At 39.0% G+C, this 26,872-nt stretch overlaps 2 protein-coding genes across 3 annotated transcripts; one reads left to right on the top strand and one right to left on the bottom strand.

The window, feature by feature from the left end:
- Positions 1-557: 557 nt before the first annotated feature.
- Positions 558-17,677, top strand: flr (fleer). Its single transcript, XM_037792772.1, has 19 exons — positions 558-744; positions 1,994-2,059; positions 2,946-3,155; positions 3,718-3,774; positions 3,904-4,039; positions 4,577-4,681; positions 4,857-4,985; positions 6,541-6,590; positions 7,093-7,245; positions 9,199-9,264; positions 9,392-9,445; positions 10,602-10,667; positions 11,823-11,899; positions 12,419-12,626; positions 13,883-13,954; positions 14,209-14,312; positions 15,516-15,594; positions 16,446-16,575; positions 16,961-17,677. The coding sequence occupies exons 1-19, from the start codon at positions 697-699 to the stop codon at positions 17,095-17,097; spliced, it is 1,947 nt and encodes a 648-aa protein (XP_037648700.1). The 5' UTR covers positions 558-696; the 3' UTR covers positions 17,098-17,677.
- On the bottom strand, positions 17,471-26,420 carry c14h16orf89 (chromosome 14 C16orf89 homolog). 2 transcript variants are annotated; one of them, XM_037792774.1, is made up of 9 exons: positions 26,297-26,420; positions 25,853-26,111; positions 23,027-23,179; positions 22,598-22,748; positions 21,798-21,915; positions 21,417-21,579; positions 20,364-20,468; positions 19,742-19,831; positions 17,471-19,402 (listed from the first exon to the last, which is right to left on the bottom strand). In XM_037792774.1, the coding sequence occupies exons 2-9, from the start codon at positions 26,037-26,039 to the stop codon at positions 19,299-19,301; spliced, it is 1,071 nt and encodes a 356-aa protein (XP_037648702.1). In that variant the 5' UTR covers positions 26,040-26,111; positions 26,297-26,420; the 3' UTR covers positions 17,471-19,298. The 2 variants fall into 2 exon arrangements, with proteins under 2 accessions (XP_037648702.1, XP_037648701.1); XM_037792773.1 differs by lacking the exon at positions 26,297-26,420 and having other exon boundaries at positions 25,853-26,141.
- Between the last annotated feature and the right edge of the window lie 452 nt (positions 26,421-26,872).

Raw genomic sequence — 26,872 nt, 5'->3', positions numbered from 1 at the left:
TAGAATATGTTTACATGCTGTAATGTTAAAAAAACACAGTATTTTCCTCATACTGTCTGCCTGATATACCTGTATTTACCCTCCGTCTGAAATGCTCAGTTTTAGTGCATTTCAACGGAATTGCAATGGAATTGTGTTGTTTGGTTCCATGTTTACTTCCTGTCAGCTGATGTTATTTACATACACTGCAACAGCAAATAAACAGAGACACATTTAGAATATTTACATTTAAAACCATGGTATGGTCTAAATATTGTATATTTGTGACATCACAAATGGACAGAAATCCAAACGGTTTGTTTCAAACAGACAATTTCTGAATACGAGCTGTGTGTGTGTATTTCTCCGTATATTGAGTGTTTTGATGGTTTAACAGTATTTATAAAGCACTTAAACCTGCCTTATAATATAAAAGACATGAAAATCTCACTATTTACAATATGGGACCTTTAAATAAAGGTTTGAGTGGGGAAAAAATGGAAGGTTGGCCATAGTAACTTTATCCTCCAATATGATTGGCTCTCACACACGTCTGTCAAATCTTCCATTTCCGGTCTGTGCCGTTGCTAAGTAACAGCTGAAGCTCTCAGTCCGTCCACTAAACAAAAGAGCTAGCTCGATGCTCTGTTTCACATTTTATTAACACAAACAAAGTTACAAGTAATCTGTCATCGTGAAGACAACTCGTTTGAAGCCATGACGGCTATAAAAGACGGAGAGTACACGGCTACAATCTACAAACTGGTGAGAATATGGTTGTTTTAGTTGAGCTCAGTGATGAGCTAGCGTCGCTACAACAGCTAAGTTAGCTACAGAAACTCCTTTAAATGAGCTTTGATGTTAGTGTTTCTAGCTGAAAGAAAAACACCCGACACACAACACTTCTCCGGGATGGACTGCACGTAAATTCAGCACACATTCAAAACATCAAGCAGCAAATAATCCAGTTAAAGTTAAACTTCTACAGTGTTATTGTGCGTTAACATTGCATTACTGCATCGCCACATAATCTCAAATAACGTCATCAGTTAACTAATACACACTGTTGAAAGGGTTCGCTTAAATGATTTGAAGTTCCCGTTTAAAGTAAACCTTACACCTTATGATAACATCATTTTAACCAGCTTGTGTTTTCCTGTTAGATCATGTTAATAACGTGTAAATAATGAGAACGCCGTATATATATATAACATATATTATGCACTATACTAATTTTTAATAGTCTCTTCTGCACTATATTCACGTTTTTAATAGTCCTTTATCACAGCTGTTACTCTGCTCTATATTCAGTTTTAACAGTTTTTCTTCATCTCCTTGTATTTTTATATCTGGTATATTTGTTTGTGCTTTGTACTTTGCACTACTAACTTTTTTACTGCCTTTTTACTAACATGTTTTGCACTATGGAACTGTGATGCTGGAAACTTGAATTTCCCTCGGGATCAATAAAGTTACTATCTATCTATCTATCTATCTATCTATCTATCTATCTATCTATCTACAGTATCTATCTGTCTATCTATCTATCTATCTACAGTATCTATCTGTCTATCTATCTATCTACAGTATCTATCTATCTATCTATATCTATCTATAAAACCATCACAGGTCATTCTCTGTTTTTCCTCTTCTAACCACTGGTGCACAAACTTTAAACTTACTTTACACTGCATCCCATATACCATTTTATAGACTGTACATATTACATCTCTTTATTGTACACTACAGTTTTTATTGACAGACGGTACACGCTATGTCCATTCACTATGTATATTCTGTATCTCTATTTATTGTTTTTATAATTTTTTGTACCTGCGCTTTGCTGCTTTGACACCTGAATTTCCCCTCTGGGATTAATAAAGGTTCATCTTATCTTATCTTATCTTATCTTATCTTATCTTATCTTATGTTATCTTATCTTATCTTATCTTATCTTATCTTCTCTTATCTTATCTTATCTTATCTTATCTTATCTTATCTTATCTTATCTTAGATTAAAGACAGCCAGTATGTGGAAGCAATTGACATCCTAAACAGCCAACTTCAAAAACACAAGAAGGTAAGTGTCTTGAATAGTGTGAATTTAAAACAAGTATTAACAGTAGTATATTTTCAGGATGTCTGCAGGTCTTTTATTACAAATGTTGGGTCTAAAATTTAATGTAATTGTCATAGATTGAGACAGTGAGTCAATAAATTAATTAGTCGATCAACAAAAAATGAAGCTTCAACTATGTTTTTGTTGTAAACATATGTTATTGATTTTCAAAGTTTTTTTTATCACACAAGAGTGAAATATACAAGACATGTACATAAGACTTATATTCTCATACTCATTCCCCAAATACAAAGAAACACTATTCATCAAATATATTGACAATTTGAATTCCCCATTCAAATCCAATAGGATTACAGGTAACAGAAGGCATTTAAGTGAAGGAGGGAAAATATAATAAGTTATTTAATTAATTTATAGATTACACTGTAACATCTCACTTGTAGGTCCATAACTGCAGCACAAGCAAAAATAATAACCCATAAAGATCATACGTTTATGAAGGAAGGAAAAGATATATATATATAATTGTCCAAATACATGTATTTTCACATTTAACATCAAGAATCAAGAATCAAGAAATTAATTGCCAAATGAATCGATAAGAAGCGATCATCTTTATTTGCAGCTCTAATGGAAATTATGTGATTTAGTCTTTAAATGTGGGTTACGCTGATTTATATTTATCACAAATGTATGTTTTATAAAAGTACATTTCGTGCTGTACTACTGGCAGACATCCTGATTCATATTTCAATGTTGTTGTGCCTCAGGTGTTTTGTGAGAGGCTGAGATTAGTGTTATATCCTTTATCCACACAGCCTCATGTTACAAACACTGCAGCGTCATCCGTCACTTTAACTCTCTCTTGCTTTCTTCTGTGTCACAGTCCAGAGCAGCCCTGTCTCTGCTGGGTTACTGCTACTATCACATCCAGGATTTCACTAACTCTGCAGAGTGCTACGAGCAGCTCACCCAGCTGCACCCGGAGGTGGAAGAGTACAAGGTGTACTACGCCCAGTCCCTTTACAAAGCTGGTGCTTATGCTGACGCCTCAAAGGCCTCCATCGTGCTCGACAACCCCAGCAGTCACACCAAGGTACCTTGAATACCAACGGTTTAGCAGCTCCACTAAGACTCACTGTATTGTTTTATGGGAACCTAAAAGAGTTTGGCTCCATGTGTTCCATCACTGCTTCAAATTTGCGATTTAAGAACAGCTCCACCTTATTTACATTGACATGTTTTCGTTTTGTTCCCTCCATCTGTTACACACTTTCCAACACTGGGAGTTGTTGTTCAACAGAGGTGCTCTAACAAATGCATATGGGCCATAAATGCACAACTAATGAAATAAAGCAGGCATAAATGTGCATAGCTCAGCAACAGGGAACACATTTTTATTACCAGAAAGTCCAAAATAATGCTGCTCTCAAATGGAATTTAAGTTCATGTTATCAATATGAGAGGACAAGTAGAAATATTAGGTAATTCCCACATGAAATGTGTGAATTCATTGTAGTTCAAACTCATGAAAATGAATTATGGATGCTTGGATCAGAGTCTGTAGTTCATGTTATTGCTTAATTTTTCCCCCCAAAGTCAAACCAGCACTTACCTTTACCTTTAGTTTATTCTCTCTCTCTATCTCTCTGGCACAGATGGTCAAGCTGCAGGCCTGTATCAAATACTGTGAGGAAGATTACTCTGCTGCCAAGGTGACGAGCTCTCTCACATTATCTGCTAATGCATACAAATGATACCATTTCGGTTCAATCTGGTGGCAGTTTGAATCATCGCTATCTGCAGCCAAACACACGTCCATTTATTTTTTACTCACTGCATAGTCACTGCTGGAGCAGCTGCCCCTGGAAGACCCGGACTACGTCCACAATATGGGCTGTTTGCTTTACCAGGACGGCAAGTATGAGGAGGCCTGCAAGAAGTTCATGTCTGCCATGCAGGTGCTAGGATACAAGCCAGGTAGTTATCAAAGACACACACACATGAATACACCTGCAGTTGCTCTTGATAAATGATACTGCACATTTTTAACGTCAACATCACGAACACCAGCAACTCGTCTGTGGAAAAGTTAGTTTCACACCAGGAATGACTTTGGTAGTGCAGAAGTGGTTTTAGGGAGAAAAAGAGCGACGTGCCACATCACACAACAAAGGCCACAAATGCCAACATTTGATAACTAAATTGATCACAAGATGAAATGCTTTAGGATCTGATTCAGCTGAATTGGCAATGTTGTTTGATCTTTGCGTCATATGTTTGTGTCATGGTGATTAATCAGAGCAGCATATCACAACATTGAGGGAAAGGAAAACCTTTAGGAAAACTTTTACAAGCTGGGAAAAGCGTAAGCAAATGATATAAATTAAATTGTTATTTTATCACAGATTTATGGAGAACTTCGGTGGGCTATGAAACCGATATGGGGTTAAAAATCCACCCTACAGGCACCATTTAAAGTTCATCTTGTTATCTTCTGCCCCTCCTCTCTCTCAGCATTATCCTACAACATCGCCCTGTGTTACTACAGCCTAAAGAACTACGCTCAGGCCCTCAAATACATTGGAGAGATCATCGAACGAGGCATCAAGGAGCATCCAGGTAAAACTCCATTGCAGAGGAACTGCCATCATTTCATCTGTCAGACTTTCTCTTCTTTACAGCAGCTAGAGTGACATTTAAATTGTTGAATTTGGACTTAATAATGAGTCTAGTGACATTATTTGATGATCTTACAACAACCTTTTTGACTTAACGTCGTGTTTCTGTGCACCAGAGCTGAGCGTCGGCATGACGACTGAGGGCATCGACGTCCACAGCGTGGGCAACACGCTGGTGCTGCACCACACCGCTCTGATCGAAGCCTTCAACCTCAAAGCTGCCATCGAATACCAGCTGAAGAACCGTAAGAAGCTCACTCAGTGCCTCTGAAACGTAACATGTAACGTACCTACAAGCAGGAGGATGCGGGGAGCTTTATATTTATAATCAGAATCAGAAATACTTAATTGATCCCCGGGGGGAAATGGGGCAAAATAAAATAACTTGGCTATAAAAAACACATCAGTTAAAGTCATAACATAACATTTTCATAGAACTAATTCTTTGACTAACTCAACAATGATTTCACCTGTAGCCAGTCTTCATTTTTTTAATTGCTTTGTGACTTAATTTATTATATTATTTATTCTACTTAAAGTATCATCAACTTAAAGGCTCCTTGTGGAGTTTTTTGACCACTGGTAGCACTATGGAGCAATGTTTTTATTAGAGAAGGAAGAGGAAGACTGCAAGCTATCAAATATGGATGTAAAGAAGGCAGGATTTTAAATACTCCGCTTTGCATTTGTTTTATGTGTTTTGGTAAGGAAATGCTTTGTTACAACAAATTTGTTAGGCCTTAAGGATACACTGTGGGGCAAATTCACAAAATGTTTGCGTGGCTTTTGCGGTCGCTAAACTAGCACAAATAGGACAAAAACAAATCGTGTAATTCTCAAAGCACCCTCAAAGGATAAAATTCACCTTTAACTGAGCTGCCAAGCAAAAGGCATCTCAGTGCTCCTGTGCTATTTGCACGTATTTAAATGAGGTAATCTGCAGACATACATGTATTTATATGCAAATGAGCCTCATTGCAAAAGCTGTCCAATTCATAAAGATTGGTAAAGATATCAGTGCTGATAGCCACACACAGTTACAGGGAAATTACTAGGGTCTTCAGAGAGTTGGTGGTATCATATTATAAGGGGTGTCATGCCCAGACTTTCCACTGATTATTGCAGCAGAATGATATTTTTTCTTTTCTTCTCGGCTTCAAATCATGCCATCTTCTTTTACAGTCTGAAGGTTTGTGCAGCACTGACAGACTGGGATATTTAAATTCCCAGTGAAACGGAAGTTGGAGCGTCTTTAGCTTCTGTACTGCCTGAAGTTTTGAGGAATGCCTCTGCACCTCGTTGGCTAGGACCTGTAGCTCGCCGTCTGAACATTTTTCTTGTTCTCTCTGCCATTGTTCTACCTACAAAGGCAACATTTATACTTTGCCACATGGATAATTGCAATCAAATGCCAAAAAAGGGCAAATTGCACTCAGCTGCAAAACATTATGTGCATGTTTGTGATATAATATCATTAGCGATATATATTTTGTGAAACAGACCTTGAGAAAGGTCAGATAGCGGTTGCAAGTGCAACAAGTGAGCAATTCATGGTGCCATCAGCGGCCTCAGTCCAATCTTTGTGAATTCGCCCGACAGTGCGTAATGGTTGAAAACACTGAGCGGAAACTTTTGTTTGCTTACAAGAAAACTCCACAGTGCAACTTTAAGTGTTGATTATTGAGTTTCCTTAAATGAAGTTTCTTTCATTTGTTCACCCTACAAAGACAAGTGTGAAGGATAAACGCTGATACAGACTAGAACGAACTGCTCTCTTTTTTGTTTTGTGTTTTCCTGCAGTGAAAGGAGCTCAGGAGGCTTTGACAGACATGCCCCCCCGTTCAGAGGAGGTAACTATCACCACCCATTCACTCCCACTGTGCTCTGTGTGTGTATTTGTGTGTGCAGCAGGAGTCTCTACACCCCTTGGCTCGGTGTGATTATTCTGATATAATCTGAATTAGGGCTGCCTGGACCTGCCCCGCTAACAGCCTGGAGATAACAGAGATTAATAGAATATTAGAATAGAGACATAGGTGTGAAGGATTACACGGAGGTAATGATGAGAGTTTTATCGTCTTGTAACTGCTTCATTAAAATTAATGCACAGATGGGGCCCTGTCCTTGGTCCAGTCTGAAACTGAGTCATGACTGTCTGTTTAACCTGGGAGAAATGGACAACTAGTGCCCCCTAGTGGATTTTAATACTACTGAATTTGTTCATGCTTCGTCTAAAGAAACTACAAACTCTCAAACTTTTTTGTTGTCAAAATGACCTCTCTTTTCTCATCGTATATAGAATGCAGTATTTTACATAGTGTACACCATACTATATTCTATGTGTTTTGTCAGGAGCTGGACCCAGTGACTCTCCACAACCAGGCTCTGCTGAACATGGACACGAAGCCGTCGGAGGGTTTTGATAAGCTGGCTTTCCTGCTGCAGCAGCCCTCCTTCCCCCCCGTCACCTTCGAAAACCTGCTGCTGCTCTACTGCAAACACGAGGTACACAACAGGCCAGCCCGCAGGCTACAGGTGGTCTGGATCCACTGTGGCTTTAAGTACGCTTGAGAAAGGAATCCTAACCTGCTCAACAACTGCTGGGCTCAATTACTACACAGAACTTTCATATCCCGCCTCTGGCAGTTTGACAAAAGTGTGTTTTTTTTACCCCAAAGTGAAAAACATCCACATTCACACAAAATACCTTCATCTGTCTAACAGGCGATCACTGAGCACGATCAAGCCAAACATCTCGGATTTCACTGTCAGTGAAAATGTGTTTTAAAAAAAAAAAAAAAACGTAAGCCTCATTACAATCATCATATACATACAGATACATACACGAAATTTGACCTCTGCATTTAACCCATCCTCAGCATTTAGGAGCAGTGGGCTGCTGTAAAGCGCCCAGGGAGCAACTTGAGGTTCAGTGTCTAGCTCAAGGACACTTCTACATGCAGACAGTAGGAAAAGGGGAATCGAGCTGCCAACCTTGTGGTTAACGACCCGCTCAACCCACTGAGCTACAGCCATCCCAGTTCGACTACAGAGGAGATTAACAAATAAATCAGATGGCAGATTTGTTTATAATTAGGGCTGTCAAAGTTAACGTGATAATAACACGTTAACGCAAATCCGTTTTAACGCCACTAATTTCTTAACGCAAGAAGTCAACTTGCGATTTGTATGTTGTAGCGGGCTCAGTTTTAAAGCTAGAGTGAAGATACTGGTATCATATGAAACCAGAAAAACCTAATGAATCCATTGGTACCAACCATGTCATACTAGCTTGTCGCAAAGGAGGCAAGAAAACGCTCCAAACCTGCGCTAAATTTTGGCGAGGAAAACTGGCATGGCCATTTTCAAAGAGATCCTGTAACCTCTGACCTCAGGATATGTGAATGAAAATGGGTTCTATGGGTACCCACGAGTCTCCCCTTTACAGACATGCCCACTTTATGATAATCACATGCAGTTTGAGGCAAGTCAGAGTCAAGTCAGCACACTGACACACTGACAGCTGTTGTTGCCTGTTGGGCTGCAGTTTGCCATGTTATGATTTGAGCATATTTTTATACTAAATGCAGTACCTAATATATACAAACATTTGCATAAAGCAGCATATTTGCCCACTCCCATGTTGATAAGAGTATTAAATACTTGACAAATCTCCCTTTAAGGTACATTTTGAACAGATAAAAAAATGTGCGATTAATTTGCAATTAATCACAATTAAATATTTAAATCAATTAACAGCCCTATCTATAAAACATGATTAACACAGTCCAGAGCAGTCCTCACAGCAGAATCTGGAAATATAGTTCATGCTCCCCCTGTCCACTTGACTTTGTTTTGTACGGTTTGAACACTTTGTGTACTGTAATGCTCCTTCCATTAAGAGGATGACCCACACTGGGCCTTTTTGAATTGGGGCGTCTACGCAGCTCACTGAACACAAGACAACTGTTTTACACTGATACACAACTGGCTTCCGACAGCGGCTGACGTCCTTGTTAAAGGGATAGTTTGGATGTTCATTCGTTCATTCATGGTCAGTCATTTATTTTCCCTCAGTAAATGAAAAGTTACTTCTAATCAGTCTTGGCAGCTACATAAACCAACAGCTCCTGATCATACCCTTGTTCACACTGAATGATATTAGATTGAACATATCTTCACCCTGTGGAGCTGTCTTCATTATACAGAGAATTATGGTTCAGAAACATGACACCCCTCTGTTTCACTAATGGACTGTGTCAGCATTTTCCACCATACGGCACACCAGTGAGGGTCCACGCAGGGAGTAGCAGTGTTTTGAAAAGGATTTGGACTCATGTGGTGTGAGTGTTAGTGGAAAGAGCTCAGAACACACAGAGAGCTGCAGAGAGGTGTGGGTCTTTCATTAAAATGGTATTAATGTCACTGCTTGACTCAATCTCTCTCTCTCTCTCTCAGTACTTTGACCTGGCAGCTGACGTCCTGGCAGAGAACGCACATCTCACCTACAAGTTCCTCTCGCCGGTAAGTTAATGGGCCGACTCATATGTTTCCTTATGTCTGTTTGGCTGCACAAACAACTCAATAACGCTGACAGGTTTCCTATAACAGGATCCATATTTAAGTTGACATGTGTTTTTGTCCTTTCCAGTACATGTATGAGTTTCTTGATGGATTGTTGACCTGCCAAACAGCACCAGAGGAGGTACTGAAAACATTTTATAATCAAAGCCACATTAATCAATATGTTTACGTTAACAATGGTTTAAATGACTGTATGTGTAATATAGGAGTAGTTATGAACCCACAGAGAATTATCACCAACCCTGCAGTTCTCCTCAGTGTTTTAGTGTCTTTCAGCTCATTGTTTTGTGTTTATTTTACACATTGACTGTTTGATTCAGTCTTTGCGCTCCGATGAACCTCTTTTCCAGTTTAACTAAGCAGCATAACACTAGGAAAACTAAAGAATCCAGCGGTACCAACCATGTCATACTAGCTTGTCGCGAAAAGAGGCTAAATAACGCTGCAAACTTACGCTAAATTTTGGCGAGGAAAAACTGGCATGGCCATTTTCTTAGGGGTCCCTTGAGTGTCTCATGGGCAATCAGCATATTTGCCCACTGCCATGTTGGTAAGAGTATTAAATACTTGACAAATCTCCCTTTAATGTTAATTTTGAACAGATAAAAAATGTGCTATTAATTTGCGATTAATTGTGATTAACTATGGACAATCATGCGATTAATCAGGATTAAATATTTTAATCGACTGACTGCCCTAGTAAATAGACAACAGTTTGCTCACAAATTCACCATAACAACTTTATAAGGTGATAATATGTCACGTTTGTGTTTCCAGCTTGTTCAGCTGCCCCCAAGTGGTTAAAAAAATCATTAATGTAGCTTTAAAAATAATTGGTGCATCTACTGTAGCTGAGAGGATGTCCACTGGTCACAGTGATGAACAAAAACTAACAAGCCTTTCAATTTAGGTTGCATAAAAGCTTGCATTTGGTGATGGATTAATTTTGGACAGTTTGGACTGCATACATGAATCAGTTTAATTTGGTCAAACCTGTTTAAACTACTTGAAATGGAATAAAGGTATTGGGAGGAACCTGCACACCTTTGTAAAACAGCCTTTATAGGTGACTTGACAAAACTGGTCAAAGTCACCAAAGAATTATATCGAGCTTTAATTCCCAGTGTGCAGGTCCCTCTTTACATTTTCATTGCAGTGTCTTTGTATCCAGCTCGTGACCCACTGAGACACAACTTATTTTTACACAGAAGTCTCTCACAGTGCAGCTTCAAGTTCATCATTCACATGTTGTGTTTTTTCATCTGTCGATTCCGCAGGCTTTTAGGAAGTTTGATGAGATGAACGGCAAAGTGACAGAGCAGCTACGGAAGCTAGCCAAGCAGGTTGTTTACCTCCTTCTTCTTCTTCCACTCTTCACCTTTATAGAGCTTTCTTTGGTTCTTTCTTATTTGTTATGTAATATACTGTACATATGTTTATTTCTCTATATTTAACTTTGAGATAATATATATAAGACATATGTCATCCTGTAATTGGCTTAATCTGTCAGTTGATCCGTTCCAGACAAGTCATAATAAAACACTTAACTGGATCCTGAGTTACCGTAGCTTAAAGGAGATTGTGAAAAAGCCACATTTTACACTTAATCAGTGCTTGAAATTGAAAAAATTAAGTGCAGTACTCTCCTTATTCACATGTCGGCGTGTGTATCGGCCGGTATCGGCATTACATTCAAAATTTCTACTGTGAGTAAAAATGATTAGGAGATATTGGGATTGGGGGTCCTCCCCCAAGAAAATTTTAGGTTTGTTTTTACTTAAAATGATGAATTACATCATTTTGGACCATTATTATTATTACTGTAGATAATACCAAAAAAGCTTAAAGACAAAAGTTGATATAAAATAATTATTTTATTATTTACACATATTACAGCCTTCATCTAAACATTTAATTCTTCTGGAAATGTTTGCCCTGTAAATTCGTATTCTGTAAATCAAAAGAACAGATTCAGAAAACTTAATCTTATATGTTTCATTAATTATATTTGTTCACAAATAAATAAAAGTTTTGACAAACTGTTCACTAATTCTTTTACAAAAAGGACGTCAACATTGATAAATTGATAAATTACAGCATCCTCGTTCTTGCGTCCCCTCCCCCTGTGCCATGTGTCGCTTCGTCCAGATGCTCTCCACATTGTTTTTATGTTCATACATGAAAGTGCAAAAATGCTGGCGCTGCGTTGTATAATGGAGGAAGTTATGAATCTCACAGAGATCCAGATATGGAGAGGGCAGAGAAGAGTACCGGCAGCTTGTGAGAAGTGCCGATACCCAAGAAAAAGTCACGGTATGCCAAGGAGTAAAATGTAGAAGTGTCAGTACTGAGTACCGGCTCACTTCAAGCACTGACTTAAAAGTGGACCTCTCAGGGAGGTTTCTCAGTTTGCTGTATTTATAAATAAACAGTAGATTCTGATGTAAAGAGGCTCAGAGAGCTTTGGCTGAATGTTGTTTTTGTCCGTCTTCTCTAAGGTGGAGGATGCCAGGCTGGTTCGAGACGATGAAATACAGAAGAAAGCTCTGGCGGACTACGACCTGATGCAGGAGAAGTGAGGACACGCACATACACAGATACACACACCTACAGTACAGTCAAGCATTTGAAACAGATGGCTCATTGATATCTTGAACCAATATTTTAATATTTTAACATGAAACATAAAAATTACACAGCCCACCTATACACCTGGCTAATATACACTTAAGCATTTTAATACATATAAATCATATATTTATTAAGGCTGTCAATCGATTAGAATAGTTAATCGCAATTAATCGCAAATTAATCACACATTTTGTATCTGTTCAAAATGTACCTTAAAGGGGAGATTTGTCAAGCATTGTATTATAACATTATAACATGGGAGTGGTCAAATATGCTGCTTTATGCATGAAACATGAAAAACTGCACAGCCCACCTATATACACCTGGTCTTTAAGCATAAAGAAAAGCTTAAAAAGAAACCTTTGACAATCACTTCCAGTTAAATTACATCCGAAAATGATCATACCATTGGTGAAATACAAAAACCTGTTCCCCATGTAATTGGCCCGGTCCTGTCCCCCAGGTACATTGTGGTCCTAATGGCCCAGGCCAAGATCTACTGGAACCGGGAGAACTTCCAGATGGTGGAGAAGATTTTCCGCAAGTCGGCGGAGGTCTGTAACGAGGACGACACCTGGAAGCTGAACGTAGCCCACGTGTTCTTCATGCAGAACAAGTACAAGGAGGCCATCGGCTTCTACGAGCCCATCGTCAAGAAGCACTACGACAACGTGAGTCCTTCGGGGCGGCTGGCCACATTCATGAAAAACATAAATGTGTGCAGGGAGATTTAGGATATTAGTGTGAGCTTTATTATTGGTAAGAAATGCATATCTACGACGGCGTATTGGGGCCATTGTAGGTAAAAAATAAATAATTTACGGAGCAGGGAGAGGGGGGGAATCATAGAACTAAAACAGGAGTATAGCGGACATTGAGCTGTTTTCCGTGGTAATTTGACTAGTACAAAAGAAAATGGTGATTGTTGTTAGTTGTTACGGTGACAACAGAACACACAAAATGTGAATATTGTATGAGATTATAAATTCACAAATTAAGGGGGTTTTTTTTGTTAAGGAACCACATCGCTTCACTTTGCAAGGTTGACTCAACCTTTTTTCTAAGTTTTTTTTTGGTAAATTCACCATTTTAATCTCAGAGATTTTTTTTTTTTCGTAAATTTACGACTTTAATCCCAGAAATTCTGAGATTTTTTCTCTGAATATTACCCCCTACCCCGGCTCTGTAATTTTTATTTAGTTTTTATCTATAGTGGACGTAATATGCTGTCATACATATCAGACATCAGACATTTTGAAGTAAACGCTCAGATATAATGCTGTTAATCAGCACCACTGACAGTCTGAGGTCAGGACCAAACGTTGATAGTTTCCTCTCTGTCCAGGTGGAGCAGTGTAACATTCAGGAGTGTCCCTGCAAGTGCAAACCTTCGGTAAAAATAGAGAGCAAACAGCTCTCTATTGATTCCTCTGCCGTGTCTTCACAACTGTGCATGATAACTGTTTCAATGATTTTCTGCTGTGTTGGATTTTTATTTTGTTTGTTTGTTTGTTTGTTTGTTTGTTTTGCAGTGGTGCTTGTGTCGTATTCTGGCTTCTAACAATTTTGACTTTTGTCCACTTTCAGGAAATGAAGTCACAATAAACTCGGCTGAGTGTTACCATACCATTTCTCATTGAAAAATGACACATTTTACCAGAGCAACATTGTTTCCTCACATCACAGAATAGTCTTAAAATGTCAAAAGTTAAGCTTGTATTTTCTAATGTGATTGATGTTGTTGAAGACATTTTAATTATGTTCTATTCTGAATAGCACTAATAAGCCTAAAATTAGTTTCAGGAAACTTGCACCCTGGGTTCATTTCAACAAAGGTTTCTTAAAGGTCCGTGTGTTGGCTGGAAATATTCGGTAAAATGAGCCAAAAAATGTGTGCGTGTGTGTGTCTGTGTGTGTTCCACTGTAGATCCTGAATGTGAGCGCTGTGGTCCTGGCCAACCTGTGTGTGTCCTACATCCTGACCAGCCAGAATGAAGAGGTACTGTACAAAGACTGAGTAATGATTAGATTTATACAGTGGTGGAAAGGACTGTACTCTACAAATTTAAGTTACTTGCACTTTACTTGAGTGTTTCTATTAGGGCTTTTAAAGTTAACGCAATAAAAACATGTTAACACAAATTCATTTTAACGCCACTCATTTTTTGTATGGGGATAACTTTTGTTGGGTTAATTATCACAGTATAAATCAGTCTTGCCTCTCCTCTGTTTCCTCCTCCTGTTGTCTAACAGGCTGAAGAGCTGATGAGGAAGATCGAGAAAGAAGAGGAGCAAATCTCCTACGACGACCCCGACAAGAAGGTCTTCCACCTCTGCATCGTCAACCTGGTCATCGGGTGAGTTCCAGCTGCTGCCGCTGCTTTTCACTAAAAACCGCTGGAAAAACCTGATTACACTTTGCATTGCTCTTTTATTTCTGCTCCAGGCACCTCATGAATTTAGAAATCTTTCAGTGTTCAAGTCTGAAACCACAACACTGTATATGTGCATGTGTGACTACGGCCCTGTTCAGACCTGGCATTAACATGCGTCCTGAGTGATCCGATCACAAGTGGACAACTCTAAGTACGTCTGTTCACACCTGGTATTAGAATGCGTCTCCACATGCGTCTCACCTCCCCGCTCTGTATGCAGATAAACGCATACATCATTTCTGTTTGCAAAGACCAAACGCGTTATTGTTTTTAACCAGTTTGTGTTTTAAATGATTTTGTTTACTTACTAAGCAAATGAATCAGTTAGCTAGCTATAGACTGAGAAAGAACAATTTAATTCACCGTGCCGCTCAAAGGCTACTGGTAGCTACCGACAACTTCTAACTTTTAATGTTTTTCTTGCATGTTACTCAAGGCATGAGTTGACGCCTTGAATCAATCAACACACCTTAAATGTCAACTTTGACCATTCTATTTGTTTTTATTGGCTCTCTTGCATGACATATGCTTTAGTGATGATTGGATCTTCAAGCGCATAAAAAAATGTTGATTTTCAACCGGATTATGCAAACTCGGATCTCAATGCGTCTTGGGTGCGTTCACACCTGTACTTAGACCTGTCCACTTGTGATCGGATCACTGAGGACGCATGTTAATACCAGGTCCGAGCAGGGCCTAAGTGTTCATTGTATTTAGGCATGTGTCTGTGCGTCTGTGCGTTTTTTTTCATGTGAGATATAAACATGCTGGCTTTCAAAACTAATCTTATCGTCTAATCTAATCGTAACTTCAGGTTAATTTACTAGCTTTTTCTGAAGCTATTAACCATATCCCACTGCCTTCTTCAGAAAACTGAACTCATCAACTGACCTACTGTAAGTAGTGTCAGTTCCATTCACTGAGGAAGGAAGAAGATGGGATACGGTCAAAAGCTCTGGAAAAACTAGTACAATTTCAGTTTAGAGTATTTCATTGCATATACTGTGTCTTTTCAAGGTCAAAAATGAATTTCCAATCAATCACAATGCAAATACATTAGATAATGATTAAAATCATTTTCATGAAAGAGTCACTGTTAAGTCTGAAGTTGTGTTTTTCGTTCAGGACGCTGTACTGCGCCAAGGGGAACTACGACTTTGGCATCTCTCGTGTCATCAAGAGCCTGGAGCCTTATAATAAGAAGGTGAGCCATTTCATTGATCTCTGGGCTTTTTTTTCAGAGAGTTGGTAGCAATGCTTAAATAACACACACACACACACACACACACACACCTCACCTCCCCTAACACTGTCATCTGACTGAAAGCATCTGGATACACAACAATCATCATTATTATTGGCTCAGTCAAGTTGCAGTTTACATCCAAATCTGTCCAAAAGGTCATCACTCCATCATCTTATCCTGTTGTGTCAGATTGTCATAATTAGCATATAAATTCTTGATTATGGCCCAAGATGTTTTGTGAGGTCACGGTGACCTTTAACGACCAAATTGTAATCATCCTTGAGTTCAAGTGGACGTTTGAGCCAAATTTGAAGAAATTCCCTCCAGGCGTTCCTGAGATATCACGAGAATGTTTCGGACGGACAACCTGAAAACACAAGGACCATAATAACCATCTGAGCCCTCCAGGACTCTTTGCTGAGGCCTTCCTGCTCTTTTTGGGACCTTTTGATCTCATCCAGTCTCAACAGCAGACTCTGGCTGCAGCTGAGTCCACTGAGCTCCAGCTGAGAACACAAGCCGTCATCCCCTGAGAGAGTTTCCTTTCCCTTTCATCCTCACAACAATCATCACCACACAGTCAGGAATGTGAGGCCTGGCGAGCCACACAGTCACGCCAGCCTCTCACAACCTGACCGTCATATCTGAACTCTGATTCCCTCCAACAGAAGGAACAAGTCGCTGCCACGTACTTTTCTGTGAAGTCAAACCGTAACATAACAAAGATGCTAGCAGGACTTCATGTTGCTGCATTTAAAACATTGTGTGTGTGTGTGTGTGTGTGTGTGTGTGTTTGTGTGGGTGTGTAGCTGGGGACGGACACATGGTTCTACGCCAAGCGCTGTTTCCTCTCTCTGCTGGAGAACATGTCCAAACACATGGTCATGCTGAGAGACGCTGTGGTACAGGAGTGTATCCAGTTCCTGGAACACTGTGAGGGTGAGCAGCAGCACACACACACACACACACACACACACACACACACACACACACCTGTAAAAACGCTGGATCGCTGCACTGACAGTGGTGTCAGTTTGAAACATAGGATCCCTTTGTAGATGTACTGATTGATCAGTGTTTAAATTATTGTTAACATTCTGTTTTTGAATGCTCAGATTTAGCATCCCATGATCCATGACTTCTATGCATACTTGATAGAATCCTAGCCTACTCTGGATGAGGTATTGCCAGTCTGATGTATAGCAAAATCCCTCAGGAACACTTTCATAATGTGGGGTGTTATGAGGATTTCAGCCTCTAGGAGACGCGAGACGCTTTTATATGTTGTTCAGTTTGAGTTGACATCAGTTTGTCTCACCTGTAGCGTACGGTAAGGAGGTTCCCGCCATCATCGAGCAGCCTCTGGAGGAAAACCGCATCCACATCGGCAAGAACACCGTCACCTACGAGGCTCGACTGCTCAAGGCGCTGTTCTACGAGGTCATTGGCAGGAACAAATGACATCATCATCATCACACAGGTGCCACTGTAACGTGTGAGGTTTTTACAAGATCAGTGACATCACTGACTGCAGCCAGCGATGACGTTTTGTCAATGACTTCGATTTAAAGACATTCAAAGCCAAACCATTTCCAACTTCCATCTGGCAGCCTCTGGACTAAACACACACACACGCACACACCCACACACCCCAGGGGAAGCTTTTATTTTGAAGTCCAGTTGAGCTGGCTCTAACAGATCTTACATAATCAGTTTGTATTCTTTCTCACTTTATGGCCTGTTTGCTCCACTTCACAGTAATGTTGTACTGTATTGTATAATCTGTACTACTTATATACTGTTAGAGAGGATAACGTGTGTAAATACAGCAGACTTAGTTTTACTGGTTGTTTATTCTGCTAACATGAAATACATGATAACGTTTTGTATGTGAGTTCATATACAGACATGCGTAGTTCATGCATATATCCTCTTTGGTCAGTGCTGGTTGTACAGCTGCCTTCTTTATATTCTGTACATAAAATACTTGAGAAAAGCAAAAACATAATTTAAAATAAAATAATTATTTTTGACAGAAAAACAGCTCTTTGTTATATTTTTCTTTAAAGCTACTAGTTGGGTCTTCTCCAGCTATTCTGTGACCGTGAAGAGCGGAGGTTCGTTTCTCAGGGGATTTGTCATCTATGAAAATTTTAAAAAACTCATTTAGCCCCTCGCAAAAATGCTAAATGGCTACCATCAGCCATGTGCGAAATTAATATTTTCAATGTTTTGGCCTACAATTCTTAAAGGTTTTTGTGCGAGGAATTCATAAATTATCTCGTTTTGATCATTTGACCTATTTTTGACCTTCAAATCCACAATTTTCAGCTCCAAAAGGTCAATTTTTCAAACCCAAGTGTAAGCAAATACACAGAGCTCGTCTCAGGGGTAAAAAAGTTCAACGTTTGTAGTTGATGAGAAACAAAATGTTGCTCTCCATGCTCAGGGAATTACTAGAGATGACCCAGCTATACAGTAAATATTTCTTGGCCTTTCAAATAAGGATGCTCCAATCAGGCTTTTAATGGCCGATATCATTAACTAATTCCTGTTTTTAAGCATTTTTGCAGACAGATCCTGCAAAAAAGACCCTGTAAGAACCACCACTAAAGGTCAGTATGCTTCAGTGTATGTTTTCTACTTGCCTCTCTATGACCAAGGAGACAAGTGTCAAGTTATTACGACCAAAAGGCAGAACAACCACAACTATAAGAATAAAAAACAGGTTATAAAATACAATAATTTTCCCTTAATTCATCACTTGTAACTAGGGCTACCAATCGAATAAAATATTTAAGCACTATTAATGTCATGATTGTCCATAGTTAATCCTGATTAATCGCAAATAAATAACACATTTTTATCTGTTCAATATTAACATTAAAGGGAGATTTGTCAAGTATTTAATACTCTTATCAACATGGGAGTGGGCAAATATGCTTGTTTTATGCAAATGTCATCTTGTTATACTCTTATTCATCCTTCAAAATCAGCAGCAGGTGCCTTTTCCACCTTAATTCTGATCTCTCTCCTCTGCAAATTGTTTCTCTCTCTGAATGAGACAGCCTAAAATATCAAATTATTTTATAAACATTTTTACATCAAATTCAGACAAAAACTACCAACAAGGAGATGACAACACGACTACCGCTGTCACTATCTATCCCTTCGACCATAACTCGTGAAATTGATTAAGAGGCTGTGTGGCAAAAAGATAAATCTGACACGCTGGATCACTCACGCTTATTTAGAAAAAAATCTTGTTGCATCACAAGCCAAATAAAATCCTGCAGACACTGCCTGTCTGACTGTATCTGGAGACCACAGCGGCATCACCGTGTCCAGCTCCACATGGACAGAAACATAAACGGTCTGAAGATCAGATTTACCATTTTTTAACTACTCAAATTATCTGTAATAATCTGCTAGATTGGAGCATCACTACTGTCAAAAGACGTCATGTTTGGGATTAATTAGATCCATATCTGTCATCATAGAATGTAACATAGCCACATCGCAGCGTTTTATTAAGCATTTTCATCATCTTACGACTTATGTTCATGAAGCAACATATTGTGTCGAGAGTCCAGCCGTGAAGAGCGTCTCTACCTGATGATCTATAACTCGTGTGAACGCAGGAGGAGAAGGGTGGGGAGCGTTCAGGAGAGCGGCCTCTTCGTTATGTCCTGTTCCATCAGGTAGTAGTTCAGGTATCCTCCCAGAGCGCCGACAGCCACAGCTGTCATGTGACTGGAGCAGCCATCTGAGAGACCAGACAGAAAGAGAGAGGGAATAATTTATATCCGAAACTACAGTCATGAAATGCTCCAATACATTCTGTACAAGTCAAAGTTCTGTATTCAAAGTATTAAAAGTTAAATGACCTCTGACTCAAAAGTAAAAGTACAGATAGTGAAAGTAGAGAAGTGGAAACCAGGTCAGCTGAAGAAGGAATTGAAGTAAAGAAACAAACTATGAAGTTAGTGGCGTTAAAACGAATTTGCGTTAACGCATTATTATTGCATTAACTTTCACAGCCCTAATTATATTATATTATATTATATTATATTATATTAGGTCTGTCAGTCACAAACTATTATACCTGGAAGTATTTTCTCCCTCCTCTTCACTCTCCTGTGAGGCTGCAGCTGTTCCAGCAGTTCGTCTCCGATGATCTGAGAGACGATGCTCCCTGAGAAAACAATCAGCAGAGGAGATAAACTGTTAATCCATCATATCAGGTAATGACCTTCGTCTGGTTAAGGCTGTTAACACACACACTTGCTATGTAACAATTAAATCTTTATTATTAACACCACCTGTTAAAATCCTTTTTGTCACAAAAAATTGTGATTAAAAGAACATGGAACTTATATACAGTATATTTTTAGATCTGTTTTGGAGCTCATTTATGTATAAATATACGAGACAGAAAGGAGATCAACTTTGATCTAAACAGACTGGGAACCACCTGGTTAAAATCCAAACTGTGCATCAGTGTAACCACAGTCGGAGTGAAGAGTCAGAGTTAGACAAAGTCCTTTTAATGGGTCCCAAATAATTCAGCTCTTAAGGCATTGTGTACCCATGATACGATTAACACCAAATATGAATCTTAAAATTTTAATTTAACAGCCATGCTACCTGGTAAAAATGAAAAAATTCAGATTCAGGTTAAGTTGCATTTAACTGTTTGTTTTTTTAACTACTGTTCAAACACTCACTGTCTCTCCCAAAGCAGCCCACTTCCTCGTCCTGCAGCCTGAGAATATGCTGCAGCCAGTCGGCTTTGTAGAAGTCGGAGAAACCAGCCAATCCACAAGTCAGGACTGTTGACAGAGAGCAGAGGAACTCAGGTCAGTCAAAATACTCTGCAAGCTTCAAGAGATGGACATTTATTCACAGTTCAGTTTCCCTTCTATCTGTACTCCTCTAGACATGAGCATCAATATCTCATAAAAAGACATATTAAGGCAGATTGATGCACTAGAATAAAGAAAGTATTGAATCCCACGACTATAACTAGAGAGCGGTTTGTTTGTGTGTGTTTGTCCCACTACTCCTTTATTCCTATTCCTCCAATCCCCTCCAAACTTGCCACAAATGGTGTCCATTATGGACATACAGAACGGTACAATTTAGTCTGTGTCATAGCTTACATTAACTTTTCAACTATCTGACTTTTCAGCTGAGCTCTGTGAGAACAATCGCCAGCGAATGAGACAGAAAAGGTCATGGGAGCTACCCAAGGCTACAAGTTAATACTCATGATCTCCTATTAACTCTTCCCACCTGCACATGTATTGTTTTTACTGCTTATTTCCTCTGTAGCTGACTTTTCTTTTATTAGTAAATGTACAAATAAACATTAAAATGTTGCCAATTCTCTGTCTTAGTTACCTGCTAGTATTACCATCTAACTATAGAGCAAGGATCTCTATTTGCATATCTCGAGAACTGCTCATCCAATCTACTTCACACTTGGCGGGTGTATTGCTCAGGACCCAAGAGAGTGCTGTGTCGAATGTGGTGCAATTTGGCCAGATGGTGGCGCTATAACAATGAAGTTTATGCTTTGGCCTATAACTTTTGAACCATAAGTCTCAGAAACAAATTTTTTTTTAAAAATCCCTGGATTCTGTATTTCCAGACGAATATATCTATATAAGCCACGGCCATTTGCATCAAAGAAGGTATATTGCTAAGAAGTGAAAGTCAGGTGTCCGTTACATTGCAACATCAGCGCCCAGCAGCAGAGAAAGGTGTTAAAAACTGACTGTTTTCAATGAAGATGTCCACCGTCTGTTCGGTGAGACCGTCTCTGATGATGTCCTGGTTGGTCTTCATCATGTTGGAGCAGAAGATCTTCTCGTAGTTGCGTTCAGTCATGTTGGCTCGGGACATTCGAGTGTCGCCTTTCAGCAGGTTGGTGCAGCCTCTCTGAGACGGAAACACACCAGTCATCACCAAGCATCATTTTACCCTAATGTCAATATTACTACCAGTTTGTTCTTAAAGTTTCAAAACACCTGCAAGAAAAGTTTCTAGCATGGAACATTTTTAACCTGCATGATAGCCCAAAAATCCATTTCAATCTGTGGTTACAAAAGCTTTTCAATGATTGGATCATTTTTGGATGACTTTGTTAAACATCTCACCATTTTTCCGATCATGAAGTAGAGCAGCTGGTGGGACAGAGAGTAGTGCGGACAGCCGAAGCGAGTCATGGTGTCCCGGCAGGGTTTGGTGACGATGCAGGGCGTCCCATTCATCTTCCTGCTCAGGACACACACACATCAGTTCCCTCACACTAAAACATTGTTTTAAATAAATATTTTAGTTAGAAATGTCTGGAAATAGTGGGGAAAAAATGCAATTTCACAATTTGCATGGTTACAGTTTGTTTTGTCCTACAAATAGTCAGAAACTCTAATTAAAATTTACAGAAAAACAGCAGCAAATCCTCACTTTTGAGCAGCTGGAACCAGTATGTGTTGGGTATTTTTACTGCATAAAAGAAGATTATTTTTGATTATCAAAGTTGTTTACCTTCTCTTTTTCAGAGAATAATAACTGTAAATCAAAAAAAAACTTTCAATTACAATTTTTTTTTACTTCAAAAACATACAGAGGACATGAGGTACTATTTTTAGGCCTGAGTAGCATCTGCAGATCCTCTCAGGCACTAACAAGCTCCACCAATCAGAGGGTAGGGCAACCTGATGGGCATCAGTCTGAGGTCACAGTAATAACTGAAGGCAACCAAGATAAACGAGGCAACATTTATATTTCCTCAGAGCTCCTCTGGTCCAGATTTTGGCAGCTGGACAGACAGAGGATGCTGTAGTGAGTAAACTAACTGTAAATAACCTATGGTTTACATCCAGTAAAGGTTAGGAAACTAAGACATTTTCCTGCTACTGTGTGTGTTGTTCTCGGTGTTGGTGCGTGTTTGTACCAGGTTCCCAGCAGCAGGGTCAGACATTTGTCACTGAGCTGCTCGTCGTAGCACTCTGTGGTCATGGTGGAGGAATACACCAGACTCGGATCTGTGGTGCTCCACTCCTGAGGAATCAACCAGAAACTCCACGTCAGCAGAGGCTCAAACTCTGCGTGACACACAGGAGAGGGAGGATGATAGAAACTGTTAAAAGTCATCAAAGGGCTCTGATTTTGTCTTAATTGACAAATTGTGAAAAATCTTGTATTTCTATGTCATGCATCACAGCTGTATATTCTACTGCTAACATGTGTTTATGTAGTAAAAGTAAAGGTCTTTTATTTGTGAGAGGTATTTATAATGTGGTTGAGTTAAAGGGTTTGTTTACTGTTCCCACCACAGATAACCTCACACCACAGGACTTCTGGGAAATGGAGTCTTTCTCACCGCTGTAGTATTTGGGGTCGTTCTGCTGGAGGGCGGCGACGGCCTTCTCGAAGCTTAGGTCAAGACGTTTGACCAGAGCGACAGAAGTGGTTCTCTGAGCCCAGCTGACCGGGTCGCTGTGAGGCCACGTTCGAACCGCCTCCTTCAGCTCAGCTGAGACAAAAAACAACAGAATCAGGATCAGAGGAAACACATTAACTCCACAAATAAAGTTTTATTTGTGTGAGAGGTTATAAGTAGGGCTGTCAAACGCTTTAACGCAAATCAGTTTTAACGCCACTAATTTCTTTAGACTCAACTTTTTTAGAGTGTACATCTGGTATCATATGAAACTAGAAAACCTAGGAAATTCATTGGTACCAACCAGGTCATACTAGGTTGTTGTGAAGGAGGTTAAATAATGCTCCAAACTTGCACTAAATTTTGGCGAGGAAAATCTGGCATGGCCATTTTCAAAGGGGTCTCTTGACCTCTGACCTCAAGATAAGTGAATGAAAATGGGTTCTATGGGTACCCACTAGTCTACCACTTACAGACATGCCTACTTTATGATAATCACATGCAGTTTTGGGGCAAGTCATAGTCAAGTCAGCACAATGACACTGCCATGTTATGATTTGAGCATATTTCTTATACTAAATGCAGTATCTGTGAGGGTTTCTGGACAATATATGTATTTGTTTTGTGTTGTTGATTGATTTCCAATAATAAATATATATGTATATTTGCATGAAGCAGCATATATGTCCACTCCCATGTTGATGAGAGTATTAATAACTTGACAAATCTCCCTTTACAGTACATTTTGAACAGATATAAATGATGTGATGTGATTAATTTGCAAATAATCGCAATTATATAATTGATTGACAGCCCTAATTATAAGCAAATGGACATTTCAGACAATTTATAAGATCTTAACATTCAACAATTATTACATGAATTCATGTCCTGTTTGTTTCTTATGTTTGTTGGTCCAGACTGAAATATCTCAACAACTATTGGATGGATTGTCATGAAAATGTGTGCAGACATTCATGTCCCCCTCAGGATAAATTCTGCTGACTTTGGTGATCCTCTGACTTTCCCTCTAGCTAGCGCTACCATGAGGTTCACACTTTAAAGTGAAACATCTCAACAACTATTGGATGGAGTGTCATTAAATATAGTTAATCATTCATGTCCCCCTCAAGATGAATTGTAATAACTTTGGTGATCCTCTGACTTTTCACCTAGCGCCACCATCAGGTCAACATGTTAATGTGTCCAATACTTTGGTTTATGACCAAACAAATACCTGCAAAACTAATGACATTCATCAGCCTTAGCTGGACACTGTGTTCATAAATATAATTAGAAAATGTTTGCATGCTAACAGGCTAAGCTCAGTGGTAGCTTTTAACTTTACAGTAAAAATATGACAACAAATATTTAAATAAAAGAAGCAAGAATGGTTAAAGCATAACGAAGAATCAATGAAATGCCTTTCACATAAACAGGTGTTAGATTTTAAACACTCAACTGTTTTGAGAGTTTTCTGATGAGAAATATTTAGTATTTGACAATTTAATAATGCAGCAGATTTTTTTAAATAGTATATAAAGAGAGAGAGATATAAATAGCTAGCCTGTAGTTTGTATGTTTGTCCATGTATTTGTTTCCTCCCTTTCACACTGTTGTAATGCACTGTATTCTTATTTAAAACAACTGCTGTAATCTGGATGTATTTACTGATTGTCCACTGTTCATCATTTAACAAAATGTGAAAATAATATTAATAATAAAACGCAATTGTAAGCTATTATTTGGAGAAAACATTGAATTGTCTAAAAAGTAAAAAGCACTATATATTACTGTCCCACTAAACATTACAAACTAAAATAAGAGACTAAAGTGTGTCTGTTTGGTTTGAGAGTATAGTCAACTTTTAAACAATAAATATTTCCCCTCAAAACTGCCCATAATAAGCAGGACGTGCCATTTCACCAGTGAATAGTTTTATTATTAGTAGTGCCTATAGCGCATCTGCCAAAAAGTGACCACCCCCCTGAGAAAGAGAAACTATTTTCCAGATGTTTGCTGCAGCTGAGAGGAGTGTTTTCTAGTATGGAAGTTTTTAAAGTCACAAGTTACAAACACAAATACAAAAATACATGTTTGTGGATAGTGAAATATTTGCAGATCATGGTTCATATTTTGTGGAATGTCTTCTGTGGGTTACAACTAATAAAGTCCAATAAGAACTTCCATATTCTAGCCCAGGACGTGTTCACGTGTTCACAATTTAATAATGCAGCAGATTTTTGAAATAGTATATAGAGAGAGAGAGATAAATAGCCTGTAGTTTGTATGTTTGTCTGTGTATTTGTTTCCTCCCTTTCACACTGTTGTAATGCATTGTAATCTTATTTAAAACAAAAAGCTGTAGCATGATTACAACTACATCCTGCTGTAATCTGGATGTATTTACTGGTTGTCATAGTATATAGTGTATATATAAACATATAGTATATAGTACATAGTACTATTTGGAGAAAACATATTGAATTGTCTAAAAAGTAAAAAGCACTATATATTAGTGTCCCACTAAACATTACAAACTAAAATAAGAGACTAAAGTGTGTCTGTTTGGTTTGAGAGTATAGTCAACTTTTAAACAATAAATATTTCCCCTCAAAACTTCCCATAATAAGCAGGACGTGCCATTTCACCAGTGAATAGTTTTATTATTAGTAGTGCCAAAAAGTGACCCTGCAGATATGTTCCAGATGTTTACTGCAGCTGAGAGGAGTCTCTTGTTTTCTAGCCCAGGACGCGTTCACGTACCCTGCAGCATGAGGAAGCCGACCACCCCGTCCAGGTTGATGTGCTCGTGTTGCCGCTCCAGGAAGGATGCTCCCCGGGAGAGGCTGCTCAGGATGTCATCGATCACCTCCGCCCGAGACCCGCCGGACAACACTGCGGCAAACAGAGCCAGCACTGCGGCCAGCTGGTGCTCCGCTGCCCGCTGCATCTTCTCACTCCGGTTAATCCAGTCTGGAGGCTAAACACAGAGAGAGGAGGACAAGGGAGGACACACTCTCCTCTAACAGGAAGGAGGAGACGACCATGACGTCAGACAGGCTGTCATTACCAAACCAAACTTTAAAGTATTTTCTTTTAAACCATCTATTACGTCACAATTTCACAAACAACAAAATAAAACAAACATGTCAAAAAAAATGCTATGAAAATATAGCCAAACATTTATTTCTTAATAATAATAATCACCTCTCAAGCCTTTAGATTAGCCTTATGGCCACATAGAGGGCTCCGACCCCACGTTGGGAACCACTGTAAAATATCTCCCTTAGTCAAATCTCACTTTAAAGGTCCCATATCGTGCTCATTTTCAGGTTCATACTTGTATTTCGTGTTTCTTCTAGAACATATTTACATGCTGTAATGTTAAAAAAAAAATTTATTTTCCTCGTACTATCGGCCTGAATATGCCTGTATTCACCCTCTGTCTGAAACGCTCCGTTTTAGTGCATTTTGACGGAATTGTGACGGAATTGCAACAGAATTGCATTGCTAGGCAACAGCTTGTGTACTTCCTGTCAGCTGATGACATTCACATACACTGCAACCAGGAATAAACTGGGACACATTTGTGTAAACATTTGACTGTTTACTTTTAAAATTGTGTCAAGGGTCTAAATATTGTATATTTGTGACATCACAAATGGGCAGAAATCCTAACAGCTTGTTTCAAATGAAGAGTTTCTGAATACGGCTGTGTGAATTTCCCTGTGGATTGAGTGTTTCGATAGTTACACATTATTTATTTAGGACTTAAGCCTGCTT

Source organism: Sebastes umbrosus, chromosome 14, assembly GCF_015220745.1.
Source record: "Sebastes umbrosus isolate fSebUmb1 chromosome 14, fSebUmb1.pri, whole genome shotgun sequence".
Classification (NCBI taxonomy): Eukaryota; Metazoa; Chordata; class Actinopteri; order Perciformes; family Sebastidae; genus Sebastes; species Sebastes umbrosus.
The sequence above is the reverse complement of the archived record's forward strand: the minus strand, read 5'-3'. Positions and strand labels throughout refer to the sequence as shown.

Coding starts and splice junctions, on each gene's coding strand:
- flr (XM_037792772.1), top strand. CDS start 697: ATGACGGCTATAAAAGACGGAGAGTACACGGCTACAATCTACAAACTG. Junction 13,955..14,208: donor TGACCAGCCAGAATGAAGAG/GTACTGTACAAA, acceptor GTTGTCTAACAG/GCTGAAGAGCTGATGAGGAA. Junction 14,313..15,515: donor ATCGTCAACCTGGTCATCGG/GTGAGTTCCAGC, acceptor TTTTTCGTTCAG/GACGCTGTACTGCGCCAAGG.
- c14h16orf89 (XM_037792774.1), bottom strand. CDS start 26,039: ATGCAGCGGGCAGCGGAGCACCAGCTGGCCGCAGTGCTGGCTCTGTTT. Junction 21,916..22,597: donor ACCCTGCTGCTGGGAACCTG/GTACAAACACGC, acceptor TGTCCTGAGCAG/GAAGATGAATGGGACGCCCT. Junction 21,580..21,797: donor ACTTCATGATCGGAAAAATG/GTGAGATGTTTA, acceptor TTTCCGTCTCAG/AGAGGCTGCACCAACCTGCT.